The sequence below is a fragment of the Hemiscyllium ocellatum genome, chromosome 16 (assembly GCF_020745735.1).
Source record: "Hemiscyllium ocellatum isolate sHemOce1 chromosome 16, sHemOce1.pat.X.cur, whole genome shotgun sequence".
NCBI classification, from domain to species: domain Eukaryota; kingdom Metazoa; phylum Chordata; class Chondrichthyes; order Orectolobiformes; family Hemiscylliidae; genus Hemiscyllium; species Hemiscyllium ocellatum.
In genome coordinates, this window is record NC_083416.1 from 2,747,169 (window position 1) to 2,760,864 (window position 13,696).

The 13,696-nt window shown below is 44.4% G+C and overlaps 1 protein-coding gene across 4 annotated transcripts in view; it reads left to right on the forward strand.

Moving 5' to 3' along the window:
* The window catches only part of rmnd5b (required for meiotic nuclear division 5 homolog B), an 89,621-nt gene that overhangs the window by 18,074 nt on the left and 57,851 nt on the right, over window positions 1-13,696 (forward strand). For all 4 annotated transcript variants that reach the window (XR_009645529.1, XR_009645528.1, XM_060836999.1 and 1 more), the window contains exons 5-6: window positions 3,017-3,183; window positions 8,364-8,529. Coding sequence is in view for 2 of the 4 variants with exons in the window: in XM_060836999.1 (XP_060692982.1) it covers window positions 3,017-3,183; window positions 8,364-8,529 (333 nt within the window). In the remaining 2 variants the exon portion in view is untranslated. The remainder of the gene's footprint in view (window positions 1-3,016; window positions 3,184-8,363; window positions 8,530-13,696) is intronic.

Below are 13,696 nucleotides of genomic sequence, written 5' to 3' on the forward strand. Positions count from 1 at the left end.
AATCACCCACATTGCTATGGGTCTGGAGTCACATATAGGCCCAGACCAGGTAAGGATGGCAGCTTCCTTCCCTAAATGGCATTAGTGAACCAGATCGACAATGGTTTCCTGGTCATGATTGATGAGAGACCAGCTTTTATTAATTGAGTTTAAGTTCCATTAGCTGCCGTTATGGGATTCGAGCCCATGTGCCCAGAGCATTAGTCTCTGCTACCACATCCGTGTGTTGCGACCCTGTTATCCAGGATCCTGGCCTAGCCTCCACGTGTACCCTGATGACCTATAACCTCTAAACCTATAAATAGAAAGCGGGGTCACTAACAGCAGTGCTTCACCAGAGGCTCACTAATGACATGATGATGAAACGTCAGAAACAAACCTTCCAGCTCAGCGAGCAAGTTTACATCCAGAACCTCTAACTCCACTCATCCTGTTTCGATGGCACCCTACCCTGGATGAGCTGCATTTTTTTTTGTCCCCAGTTCAACATTGAAGGGACAAACCCATTGCCTTCAATGCAATTTAATTCACCCCCTTGTCAGAGTTTGTGTTTAACCAAATGGTTCTCATCCTTAGCATCCTGTCCTTGAATGCAGTCTCCAGTTCATACAACTCCTTCCTTTTTTTCTTCTCTTGTAAAACCTCTTCTTGTCTTTACCCCTGTCTGTCCCTGGACCTGATTCTAGCCTTTTATCTCTTCTTCCCCCGTCACAGGCTCCTCTATAACTAAAGCCCATCTCACTGAAATGCCCTCTATATATCTTTCTCCTCAATGTTTAAAAAAAACTTACTTGACGATTTCCCCCACAAATCTCATCTCCTGTGATCAATAAATTTTATGTCCTAATAGTTCCTCTTTTGGCTGAGATTCCATTTTTTAATTGATTAGCCTTCTCTGCAGCAACTCGGGCTGTTTTTCTGGGATAAAGACGCTATGTGAACCTGAGTTGTTAGTGTCAACCCATCGCAAAGCAGATATTCACCTAAAGTCTGATTGAAGATTTGTAGCTCGGGTATCCGTTGTTGTGGTTCTGCTCGCCGAGCTGGAAGTTTTTGCTGCAAACGTTTCATTCCCTGGCTAGGGAACATCATCAGTGCTGTTGGAGCCTCGTGTGAAGCGCTGCTTTGATGTTTCTTCCGGTATTTATATTGGTTTGTTCTTGCCGCTTCCGGGTGTCAGTTTCCTGCAGTGATTTGTATGTGGGGTCCAGGTCGATGTGTCTGTTGATGGAGTTTGGGGATGAATGCCATGCTTCTAGGAATTCTCTGGCTGTTCTCTGTCTGGCTTGTCCTATGATAGTGGTGTTTTCCCAGTCAAATTCATGTTGCTGGTTGTCTGAGTGTATGGCTACTAGAGATAGCTGGTCGTGTCGTTTTGTGGCTAGCTGATGTTCATGGATGCGGATTGTTAGCTGTCTTCCTGTTTGTCCTATATAGTGTTTTGTGCAGTCCTTGCATGGTATTTTGTAAACTACGTTAATTTGGCTCATGCTGGGTATTGGGTCCTTTGTTCTAGTGAGTTGTTGTCTGAGCGTGGATGTTGGCTTGTGTGCTGTTATGAGTCCTAAGGGTCGCAGTAGTCTGGTCCAGTAGTTTAAGTATTAAGATATTCACCTGTTTATACACTGCTTCTGTCTTGATTCACGCCAGTTGCCCTGGTATTAAATCTGGTTGTACTAGTGTGCGTGGGGGTTGTGGTTGGTTCTGCTAAATAGTGAGCGAAATAGTTTGTCTTTATTTAGCAGAAAACTCTATATTGTGTGGATTCAAACCCGAAAGCAACTGTGAAATGTGTAGAAGTACCAGGCTAATTCTGGGGATGGTGGGACTGACGCATGAGGAACTGTGGACTAGGTTAGGATTGTTTTTGCTGGAGTTCAGATGAGTGATGGTAGGGGAGGGGGAAGAATCTCAGAAGTATAAAATTCTCACGGGACAAGACTGGGCAATGCAGGGAGGATGTTCCTGATGGTGGGTGTGCCCAGGACCAGGGGTCACCGGTCTGAGGATTCTGGGTGGACCATTTTAGGATGGAGGTGAGGAGACATTTCTTCACCCAAAGAGTGGTGAGCCTGTGGAGTTCGTTACCACAGGAAGGAGTTGATGCCAAAACATTGAATGTATTCAAGAAGCAGCTAGACATAGCACTTGGGGTGAATGGGGTCAAAGGTTATGGGGAGGAAGTAGGATTAGGCTGTTGGGTTGGAGGATCAGGTGATGAATGGTGGGGCAGGCTCGAAAGGCCGAATGGCCGCCTCCTATCTTCTAGTTTTCTATGTCTCTTCATCTTGGTCCATACTTCTGGAGTGATTACCCTCGAGCCAAATGTAACCTCCATTGGGTCGGGGTTGGAGCGGGGATGTTTGTCAGACTTGGGTCCGGAGTGGGTGGTCAGTGCCTTGCGTGCTCAGTCTGACCCACGTGTGGGAGCCCCACCTGATTTAACCACTGCAGGCTCTTTACTGAAAGACTGAAAAGTTTAACTCCACTTTATTTTTTCTTTTTCTAACTAATATATTGCCTTACAGATATTTATAGCTGAAAATGTGTTGCTGGAAAAGCGCAGCAGGTCAGGCAGCATCCAAGGAACAGGAAATTCGACGTTTTGGGCATAAGCCCTTCATCAGGAATTCCTTGGATGCTGTCTGACCTGCTGCACTTTTCCAGCAACACATTTTCAGCTCTGATCTCCAGCATCTGCAGTCCTCACTTTTTTTTTTCTTACAGTTATTATAGTATATTTTTTCTTTTTTCCTGTTTTGAATCTAAGATTTATACCTTGGTGCTTTGTACTGAAGGTGGCACCATGTGTGACAATAGCTCTCTGTCTGTCTCTCTTTCCCTACACCCCCCCTCTCTCCCCTGGAGGGAGATGTCGATCATGTGGACTGCAGCTTCTTCCTGTGTTGAGTGTCTATGTGATGTATTGCCTTCAGCTCTGAGTTGGAGTGAACATTGATCCCCAGTGTGTTTCCTGTTTTGAATCTATCCTTACGGCTGTGCGTCTCCCTTTCAGGTGGGCCATGGCCAAACGGGAGAAGCTGTTGGCTTTGAACAGCACGCTGGAGTTCAAGTTGCACCGGTTGTATTTCATTAGCCTCCTGACCGGGGGGATCATCAACCAGATTGAAGCCCTGGAGTACGCCAAGAACTTCCAACCGTTCGCCCAGCAACATCAAGGAGGTCAGCCTTCCTCTCTCAGACCATTGTTCAAAGCAGGGTTTGAATTTTAGCCTGTACAGTTTAGAATGGAGTCGGACTGTGGGATTATAACGGGAGCTGTAGAATGGCAGTCTGGTTTAGCGCACTATTCAGTCAGATAGCCCTCCTTTGTAACATCATCAGTTTTGTTCATTCTTCTTACTCCTATTTCCCTTCTCCTGTCCCCAAAGCGTTGACATTGCTTGAATCCAATAACATAAAATGTCTTGGCTCGCATTAAAGGTGCTGTATAAATGCAAAGCATTGTTGTTAGCTGTTGACTCCTAAACGCGAGGGAAGCCCCAGTATCTTTGTAGCGAAGATATGAACCCTCTCGGCTAACTTCCCTGCAGGTGCCCCTCTCACTCCCTGCTGTCTACACAGGCACACGTTACAGGCTTGGAAATTCTGTGCTTTCTTCCCTCCCCATGTGAAGCACTAAAGGCAGTCTCGTTTGAATTGAATTGAAATTATTGTTACATATGCTGAGGCATGTTGAAAAGCTTTGTCTTGCGAGCAATATGGGCAGATCACAGAGTTAAGTCGCGTAGATAGTAAATAATAGGTAAACAGCCACAAAAACAAAAACACAGGTACAGGTGAATGTTAAGAGTTTGAGTCCATTCAGTATTCTCACAACAATAAGGTAGAAACTGTTACAAAACCGGCTGGTGCATGTGTTCAGGCTTCTGTACCTTCTCCCCGATGGTAGAGGTTGTAGAAAAACATTGCCAGGGTGGGATGGATCTTTGAGGATGCTGGCGGCCTTTCCTTGACAGTGGGCCTGGTAGATGGATTCTGTAGATGGGAGGTTGGCCTTTGTGATTGTCTGGGCTGAGTTCCCCGCTCTCTGTAACCGTCTCCGAAATTGAATGGTACAGTCGCCAGGTAGTGATACATCCAGAGAGAGTGCTCTCCATGGTGCACCTATAGACGTTGGCAAGGGTATTCGCCGTCATGCCAAATTTCCTCAGCTGCCTGAGTGACCCAATATTTTTGTTTATCTGTCCGTGTCACTTGGCTGTGATTGGCTAATAACACAGACAGGTTAAGGACCAGGCTAGAGTTATAGAGTCATGCAGCATGGTGGCTCAGTGGTTAACACTGCAGTTTCATAGCACCAGGGACCTGGGTTCGATTCCACCCTCTGATGACTGTCTGTCTGTGTGGACTTTGCACCTTCTCCCTGTGTCTGCGTGGGTTTCCTTCGGGTGCTCTGGTTTCCTCCCACAATCCAAAGATGTGCAGGTCAGGTGGATTAATGATGCTAAATTGCCCGTAGTGTTAGGTGAATTGGTCTGGGTGGGTTACTCTTCGGCGGGTCGGTGTGGACTGGTTGGGCCGAAGGGCCTGTTTCCACACTGTAGGGAATCTAATTTAATCTAAAACCCTTTGATCCAGCCATGCTGACCATGTTCCCAATCTAAAATAGTCCCACCTACCTGTGTTTGGCCAATATCCCTCTAAACCTTTCTTATTCATGTGCCTGTCCAAATGTCTTTCAAATGTTGTAACTATACCTACATCTACCACTTCCTCTGGCTGTTCATTCCATATATGAACCACCTTCTGTGTGAAAACATTGCCCTTCAGGTCCTTTTTTAAATCTTTCTCCTCTCACCTTAAACCTATGCCCTCTAGTTTTGAAGTCCCCAACCCCAGGGAAAAGACTTTACAATTCACTTTATAAGGTCACCACCCAACCTCCAGCGCTCCAGGGGAAACCACTCCAGCCTATCTTTATAACCCAAGGGAAGTGAGGGGCCTGGATGGAGTCCCCTGATGTGCTCTCAGATCCTGTGGGGGCCAGTTGGAGGTAAACACTGACATCTTCAATCTCTCCCTCCTACAACCCAAAGTCCACACCTGCTTCAAGAAGACCATCATCATCTCAGTACTTAACAAAGCACATGCATCATACCTTAATGATTACTGCCCAGTGGCTCTGACCTCCATAATTGTGAAGTGCTTTGAGGGGCTAGTCAGGGCCCACATCAGCTCCAGTCTCCCAGCCTGCCTCGATCCCCTGCAGCTTGCCTACCAACAAAACAGGTCAGCAATGGACACCATTTCCCTTGCCCTGCTCTCATCCCTGGAACATCTGGACAACAAGGACACCAACATTAGACTCCTGCTCATCGACTACATCTCCGCCTTCAACACCATTATCTCCTTCAGACTGATCTCAGAACTCCAAGACTAGGTATCCGCTCCACCCTCTGCAGTTGGATCCTCAGCTTCCTTACCCACAGATTGCAATCGGTGAAGATAGACAACAGCACCTCCTCCATGATAACACTTAACACTGGATTCCCCCAAAGATGCATTCTCAGCCCCCGACTGTACTCCCTGTACACTCAGGGATTCTGAACAAATGCCACCTACAGGTTTGCAGGCAACACCACTTTGGTAGGATGGATATCAACAACGATGAGTCTGAATACAGGAAGGAAGTAGAGGGCTTGGGAACATGGTGCAATGGTAACAATCCCTCTCTCAATGCTGACAAAACTAAAGAACTGATCATTGACTTCAGAAAGAAAGGAGGAGAACATATATATCAATGGAGCGGAGGTTGAGAGGGGTTGAAAGCACCAAGTTCCTCAGAGTGATAATAATCGACAACCTGCCCTGGACTTCCCATGTAGATGCAATGGTCAGGAAGGCACAACATCGCCTCCACTCCCTCAGGCAGTTCAGGAAATTGGGCATATCCATAAGGACCCTCACCAACTTCTACAGATGCACCATTGAAAGCATGCTGTCTGGGGGCATAACAACCTGGTACAGTATCTTCTCTGCACAGGAATGTAAGAAACTACAGAAGATGGTGTGCACAGCCCAGACCATCATGAAACCCAACCTTCCATCCATGGAGTCCAGTTACACAGCACACTGCCGCGGAAAGGCTGCCATCATCAACAAAGATCCCTCCCCCCACCCCCCCGTAATGCTCTCTTACAAACTCTTCCATCAGGCAGAAGATACAGAAGCCTAAACACACAGTTCAAGATCAGCTTTGTTTCTGTCGTCATTAGACTGATGAATGGCCTCTCTAACTTCAAATAATGCTGATCGTGTTAATGCTGATCTTGCCAAGTGCATGCTGTGTGTGGTGTAACCTGAATACCTTGCTCTATGCAAGTGTTTTTCACTTTATGATCTGTATGTCCTTGCTTGCTTTGATCTGCCTGTATTGCTCACAAACAAAACTTTTCACTGTACTTAGGTACACGTGACAGGAAATCAATCAATCAATCAATCGATTAGCCTTCCATTCCTGGCAACATCCTGGTCAATCTTTTCTGAGCCCTCACCAATTTAATAATACCCTTCCTCTAGCAGGGTGGCCAGAACTGCTTGATTTTTATGGCTTAGTTAATGACTGGTTACACTCACTAAACCATTGGACTCCACCTCCTATCCCATTATGTGCATACCCTGAGCAGTCAGTGAGACTTGATTTATTAAATGTCAATATCAAGCCTTTTATCACAGCTCGGAGATGGTAATTCTCAATGTTTTTTCCTTTGGTTGAAGGATCTCTCTTTAAGTACAGTCACTGATTCACCCAGCTCCTGGTCAGTTAGGAATATGGTGAGCTGGGAAAACTTGTATTTTATTTCATTTGGGTTTAAGCATGTGGAGTGCCTGATGAATATTGTTTGTAAAATAATATTTGTCTTGAATAAGGCTTGGTTACCCTCACCAGCCTTGGGAATCGAGGTAGGAGCTGCTGATCTCCTTTGCACATTCAGACACCCTCAGTGTGTGTTTCTATCCCATGTGAGACAGCTTGCCCATTCTCCTGTGCCTGTGAAGCAGATGCACTGCATTACCACCTCCCAGCTCCCACTCTACCACTGACTCCTGAGTATGGCATACTGGGGATTGGGCACATTGTCCAAGTTCCCAGGCTTGCTTGGTAAGGGCTTTCATCTTATTCCATGGGCAGGTTTGAGGTTCCTTTATAAGAGGCTGGGGGATCAGTAGAATAACAATAAGAGCCATGTTAAATATACCAGAACAATAAGAGCCATGTTAAATATACCAGAACAATAAGAGCCATGTTAAATATACCAGAACAATAATCACAAGTGAGTTTTAGGTTGTTGTTCCCAGTCTGATATTTTTTAGTATGGAATACAGATTTTTTTATTTAACATGTAAACTACAGGTGAGTCGTCCAAATATTCACTTCAAAATGAAGAAAAAATTGCAAAATTAATTTCATACTTTTATTTCCTCGCTATTGAAACTCAACATACTGAGCACGTGATCTATTAAAAAAACCAGATTGATGTTAAGAATTCCATTCCCACTTGCTCGTCTGGTTCCTGTTGACAATACAACAATTCACTTATTGCTGCAGCCCTTTACTGATGCAGCATCTTTTGTCTGTTTTAGTTATGGGTCAGGTTCAGTTTGGAATGCAGTAACAAAGCTACACTTGTTTCATCTTGATTCTAAGGTGTTTTCTGGAACAAACTGGTTTCTCACTAGCTTTACTTGTAAATGCTTCTGGCTAGTGCTATTTATTTTTATTCTGTGTATTCCATTACCCGCACTGTCAATCGACAATAGGTGCAGGAGTAGGCCATTCTGCCGTTCGAGCCAGCACCACCATTCATTATGATCATGGCTGATCATCCTCAATCGGTATCCTGTTCCTGTCTTATCCCCATAACCCTTGATTCCATTATCCTTAAAAGCTCTATCCAACTCTTTCTTGAAAGTATCCAGAGACTTGACTTCCACAGCCTTCTGGGGCAGAGCCTTCTATCACGTGGAGGTGCTGGTGTTGAGCTGGGGTGGACAAAGTCAGAAGTCACACGATACCAGGTTATAGTCCGACAGATTTATTTAAAATCATAAGCTTTCTGAGCACTGCTCTTTCCAGAAGTGGTGGAGGGAAGCAGCTGAGGAATGGGCAGCGCTCTGGACTCCAGTTGGACTATAACCTGGTGTCCTGTGACTTCTGAGTCTTCTGTTAGAGTTGCACTTTGTTTTCTTTCTGAGTTTCAGAGGGGACCTAGCCACTCTTATTCCCCTGGTTTCTCAGTGGCTTGCCTTGGGGTAGGGACCAGTTTTTGAGCTTGAAACTTTAGCGTTTAGATTTTCTTCTAATGTAAATTGCTGAGGAGATGACATTCTTGTTGCAGACATCCAGGTGTTGATGGGGAGCCTGGTTTACCTGCGACATGGCGTTGCAAACTCTCCGTACCTCCACCTGCTGGACTCCAACCAATGGGCTGACATCTGTGACATATTCACCCGGGATGCCTGTACCCTCCTTGGTCTGTCAGTCGAATCACCTCTCAGTGTCAGGTATGCTCCGCATGAAAGAGATTAGGAGAGTTTTCCATTGTGCACTCTGTCTGTTTTTCTGCCGTCTTTCTAAGTCAGTCAATTGTTGAATAACTTGTTTTGCTTGCTTCTACTTTTTATTGTTTAGACAGTGGGACTTTCTCATCCCTGTGCTATAGAGAAAGCTTGCACTCCTACAAGCTGCCACTTCATCAACCCTGAGGGCTTTTTAAAAAAATTGGCTTAGATTCCCGACAGTGTGGAAACAGGCCCTTCGGCCCAACCAGTCCACACCGACCCTCCGAAGAGTAACCCACCCAGTCCCGTTTCCCTCTGACTAATGCACCTAACACTATGGGCAATTTAGCGTGGCCAATTCACCTAACCTGCACATTTTTGGACTGTGGGAGGAAACCCACGCAGACACAGGGAGAACCTGCAAACTCCACACAGTCACCCAAGGCTGGAATCGAACCTGGGATCCTGGTGCTGTGAGGTTGCAATGCTAACCACTGAGTCACCGTGCTTTTGTTTCAGTTGGGAATGAAACCATTTCTCTGTTAAGTAAACAGAGTGGTGATGTCAGTCAAATAGGATCATGGGATTGACTCTGTTACCTGGGAGATGCAGCCAGCTCTACGTTAAAATCCCGACATACAATTGGCTTTAAAGTCATCCAGAGGTGAGAGCTCCCACTGAGCTGATGGGTAAATCTCATCGAGGTCGCCCCAGTTCTAGTAATGGGGACTACAGGAAACCCAGTACTTTTGACTGTGTGGTATTGGCCCAGAAACAATGTTAACGTGACTGAACAATACTTGGACAGTGTTGCTGCAGGAATAAGACTCGCATTGTTGCATTTTCAGAGAGAGCTTTAAAAACAAAATAAGTAACTGGGTCAGTGCAGTGAACTTAGAATCCCAGGGTAACTGACAGGATTGGTATTAACTCTTATCAAGTTTAATATAGTTACCTCTTACTGTTGCCCTGGTCTCTTCCACATGCCATTGTCCCAATGAGCTGATCAGCGTTTAGTGTTTAAATGATTGTGGGTTTTTTTTTTAAGAATAAAGTAGTTTGACCTAATTTGTTGATATTAAGACTCTTTATTTCCCACTCAGTGTTGAATAATTGCCGATATTTTTCCTGGCTTTTGGCTAATTTGGTGTGATTACAAGCTCCTTTTCTACATTGTAGTGATTAGTGTTAAATGTAGGAGCGCATTACTGTGGAGGCTGGAATCTGGACTGAAAACAACACATACTGGAGGGTCACAGCACGTCAGGCAGCATCCAAGGAGAGAGAGCAAGCTAACATTTCGAGTCCGAATGACTCACCCAGACTCAGAACTGTCTCTCCATGGATGCTGTCTGACCTACCATGATCTCCAGTATTTATTATTTTCGATAGTGTTAAATTTACTTGTCGATGAAAGTGAGAGCGAGTGTGTGCCTGTCTCTGTTGTATGAGAAAGAGAATGACTTCATTTTTATGTCACTGCAGAGATTTAATTGAGAAGAGTAATAGGTTTTGAGAAGATTTGGAGCTCAGGTTGAGGTTCTGGATGTAGGTTTGCTCGCTGAGCTGGAAGGTTCGTGTCCAGACGTTTCGTCACCATACTAGGTAACATCTTCAGTGGGCCTCAGGTGAAGCAGTGTACATGATTTCTGCCTTCTATTTATATGTTTGGGTTTCTTTGGGTTGGTGATGTCACTTCCTGTGGTGATGTCCTTTCCTGTTCTGTTTCTGAGGGGATGGTAGATGAGGTCTAACTCTGTGTTTGTTGATAGAGTTCCGGTTGGAATGCCATGCTTCTAGGAAATCTCGTGCATGTCTCTGTTTGGCTCTTCCTAGGATGGATGTGTTGTCCTAGTCAAAGTGGTGTCCTTCCTTATCGCTGTGTAAGGATACTAGTGAGAGAGGGTCATGTCGTTTTGTGGCTAGTTGATGTTCATGTATCCTGGTGGCTAGTTTTCTGCCTGTTTGTCCAATGTAGTATTTGTTACAGTTCTTGCATGGTATTTTGTAAATGAAGTTAGTTTTGCTTGTTGTCTGTATAGGGTCTTTCAAGTTCTTTAGCTGCTGTTTTAGTGTGTTGGTGGGTTTGTGAGAAGTAATCGCCCCAACACCCACAAACTAAGCTGCATCAGAACATTATTTCAATGAGCCACCACATACTGCAGCACAGGAACTATGCAGAGCAGAGGAAAATCACCTATACTGTGTATTCAAAAAGAATGGGTACCCAATGAACACAGTTCGCTGATTTCTCAGCAACAAATCCAAACAAGCAGACAAAACACGTCCAGAAACCCTAGCCACTCTCCCCCTACATCAAACACATCTCTGAAATGACTTCCAGAATACTGAGACCCCTTGGCATCATGGTAGCCCACAAACCCACCAACACACTAAAACAGCAGCTAAAGAACTTGAAAGACCCTATACAGACAACAAGCAAAACTAACTTCATTTACAAAATACTGTGCAAGGACTGTAACAAATACTACATTGGACAAACGGGCAGAAAACTAGCCACCAGGATACATGAACACCAACTAGCCACAAAACGACATGACTCTCTCTCACTAGTATCCTTACATACAGATGAGGAAGGACACCACTTCGACTGGGACAATACATCCATCCCCGGACAAGTCAAACAGAGACATGCACGAGAATTCCTAGAAGCATAGAGTTCCAGTTGGAATGCCATCAACAAACACATCGAGTTAGACCCCATTTACCACCCCCTGAGAAAAAGAACAGGAAGTGACTTCACCACAGGAAATGACATCACCAATCCAAAGAAATCCAACGACACACATAGAAGGCAGTAATTGTCAGCAGTGCTTCACCTGAGGCCCACTGAAGATGTTACCCAGGAGGGTGACAATGTCTGGAAATGAACCTTTCAGCTCAGCGGGCAAACCTACATCCAGATCCTTAGGCACTGTACAGTATAGTTGTGCTTCTTACCACAGGAGCCATGCTGTGTCCCTTCATCACCAGGACTTTGATAATCTCTCTAACTGTTCCATGGCCAACCTTTGCACAGTAATACTTAGTTTTTATAAACTCTCTCCAAACCTGTGGGTTGCAGACTGATGTACTGAGGTAGTAGAATTGTTATGTTCCATATTTTGACCCAATATTTCTGTCTACCCTACAATCCAATCTGAGCTAATGTTTGGGTAATCAATCCTCAGCCCCTTGATGACTGAATTGCTGAATAAACTAGTCAGTGGTACAATGAGCCATCCAGATCTGGTCCTATGTTTTTATGTCAAATGGTGTTTTCTGCTGGTCTGTTTGAATTGGACCTGAATTGTGTAAATTCAGTTTGGGATGGACAGCAACATCAGCTGCAGCTCCGTCACCGTTCCCCCTCGAAACGTGTGCATTTGTAAATGAAGGTAGGATGTTATCTGGGCTGAGGGGAGCGGGGTGCCAATTATTAACATCAGGTTAAAAACCTCTTTCTGCAACAGTGACTTGTTTGAAAGCTACTCATGAAGGGACCACACAATTTTAACACAGAGTCATAGAATCCCTACAGTGTGGAAATAGGCCCTTTGGCCCAACGAGTCCACACCGACCCTCCAAAGGATAACCCGCCCAGACCCATCCCCACCCCCACCCTGTTACTCTACATTTACCCCTGACTAATGCACCTCACCTACACATCACTGAACACTGAGCAATTGAGTATGAGCAATCCACTTAACATCCTTGGATTTTTTTGAAATTTAATAATAGTTTAAAAGCATCACTTATTTGTAATTAGAGTTGCATGTAGTATGTATACTACCTTCACTTTCCAAGCATAAAATTATAATTTTGTTAAATTTGATTGTTTTGATCAAAATCCACATTTGGTGAGATTTTATAACTTAAGGCTGGTTCAGTAAGTATCCAGAGTTTGGGGTGTATTGAAGTTTGACTGTAAAGTGTAGTTGAGTTCTTGGGTCTATTTTTTTTTAAAAGTCCCTTCATTTTGACAGGAAAGGAGAAACCTGTGTAAGTCTGAGATGATTTGGGGTTGTGAATCACCTTTTAACAATCAATATATTTGGTATTATTTGCTTCTGAGCAGAGGAAGATCAGGAGGAAATTTGATGGATGTGATCTCATTGGCAGAAGGGAAAACAAGACAATCAGTTTAAAAATTAGACGAATAGAGCACCTTAGAAAGCATGCTGCATCTCCCTAGAAGCTGGCGAGATTGGTAGATGATGTGGTTATGAGGATACACAGCATCCTTTTTCAAAATACTGGCCGAAAGCTGCAATTTAGCCACAGGAAGGTCTTGCTAGAGTTGTGTAAAATGCTAGTTAGGACATAACTGGAAATTGCACATGGTTTTGATCACTGCATTACAAGAAGGATGTGGAGGTGCTGGTGTTGGACTGGTTTGGACAAGGTCAGAAATCACATGACACCAGGTTATAGTCCAAGGGTTTAATTGAAAACACTAACTTTCAGAGCACTTTCTCTCACTAGCACCTGATGAAGGAGCAGCGCTCCAAAAGCCAGTGTTTTTCAAAAACCAACTATAACCTGATTAGGAGGTGCTGGTGTTGGACTGGGATGTACCGAAGCCAACAAGGTCATTTTAAAAGATGAGAGCCTCAACAAACAATCCAAGTCTTTTTCAATATATAATTCCAGTCACATCACACTGTAAGCTTTTGCTATAAATTGTGTGCCTTGTGATGTTATACTCCACAACTACCTGGTGAAGGAGCAGCACTCTGACAGCTGGTGCTTTCTAAATAAACCTATTGGAATATAACCTGGTGTTGTGAGATTTTTAACCAACTATAACCTGGTGTTGAGATTTTTGACCTTACTAAAAAGATGTAGCCATGCTGGGACAGGTACACGGGAGACATTGCCTGGAAAGGATAGTTTCAATAATGGGAAAAGATTGAATGAACAGGGGCTTGTTTTATTGGGAAAAGGAATGACAATCAGCTTTACTGTCACATGAGTACGGTGAAAAGTTTACAAGTTGCCACTCTCAGCACTACCTTGAGTACTAAGGTACCTCAGTACAGATTCTTCAGTACAAGCTCTGGCTATGATGAAATATTTAATTTGCTGTACTGTTAACTTGGTAAAGTGCACAGGTTTATGTTGGAGCTTTGAGACTTGAGGGAAGATGCCACATGCTTCTTCCATCTCT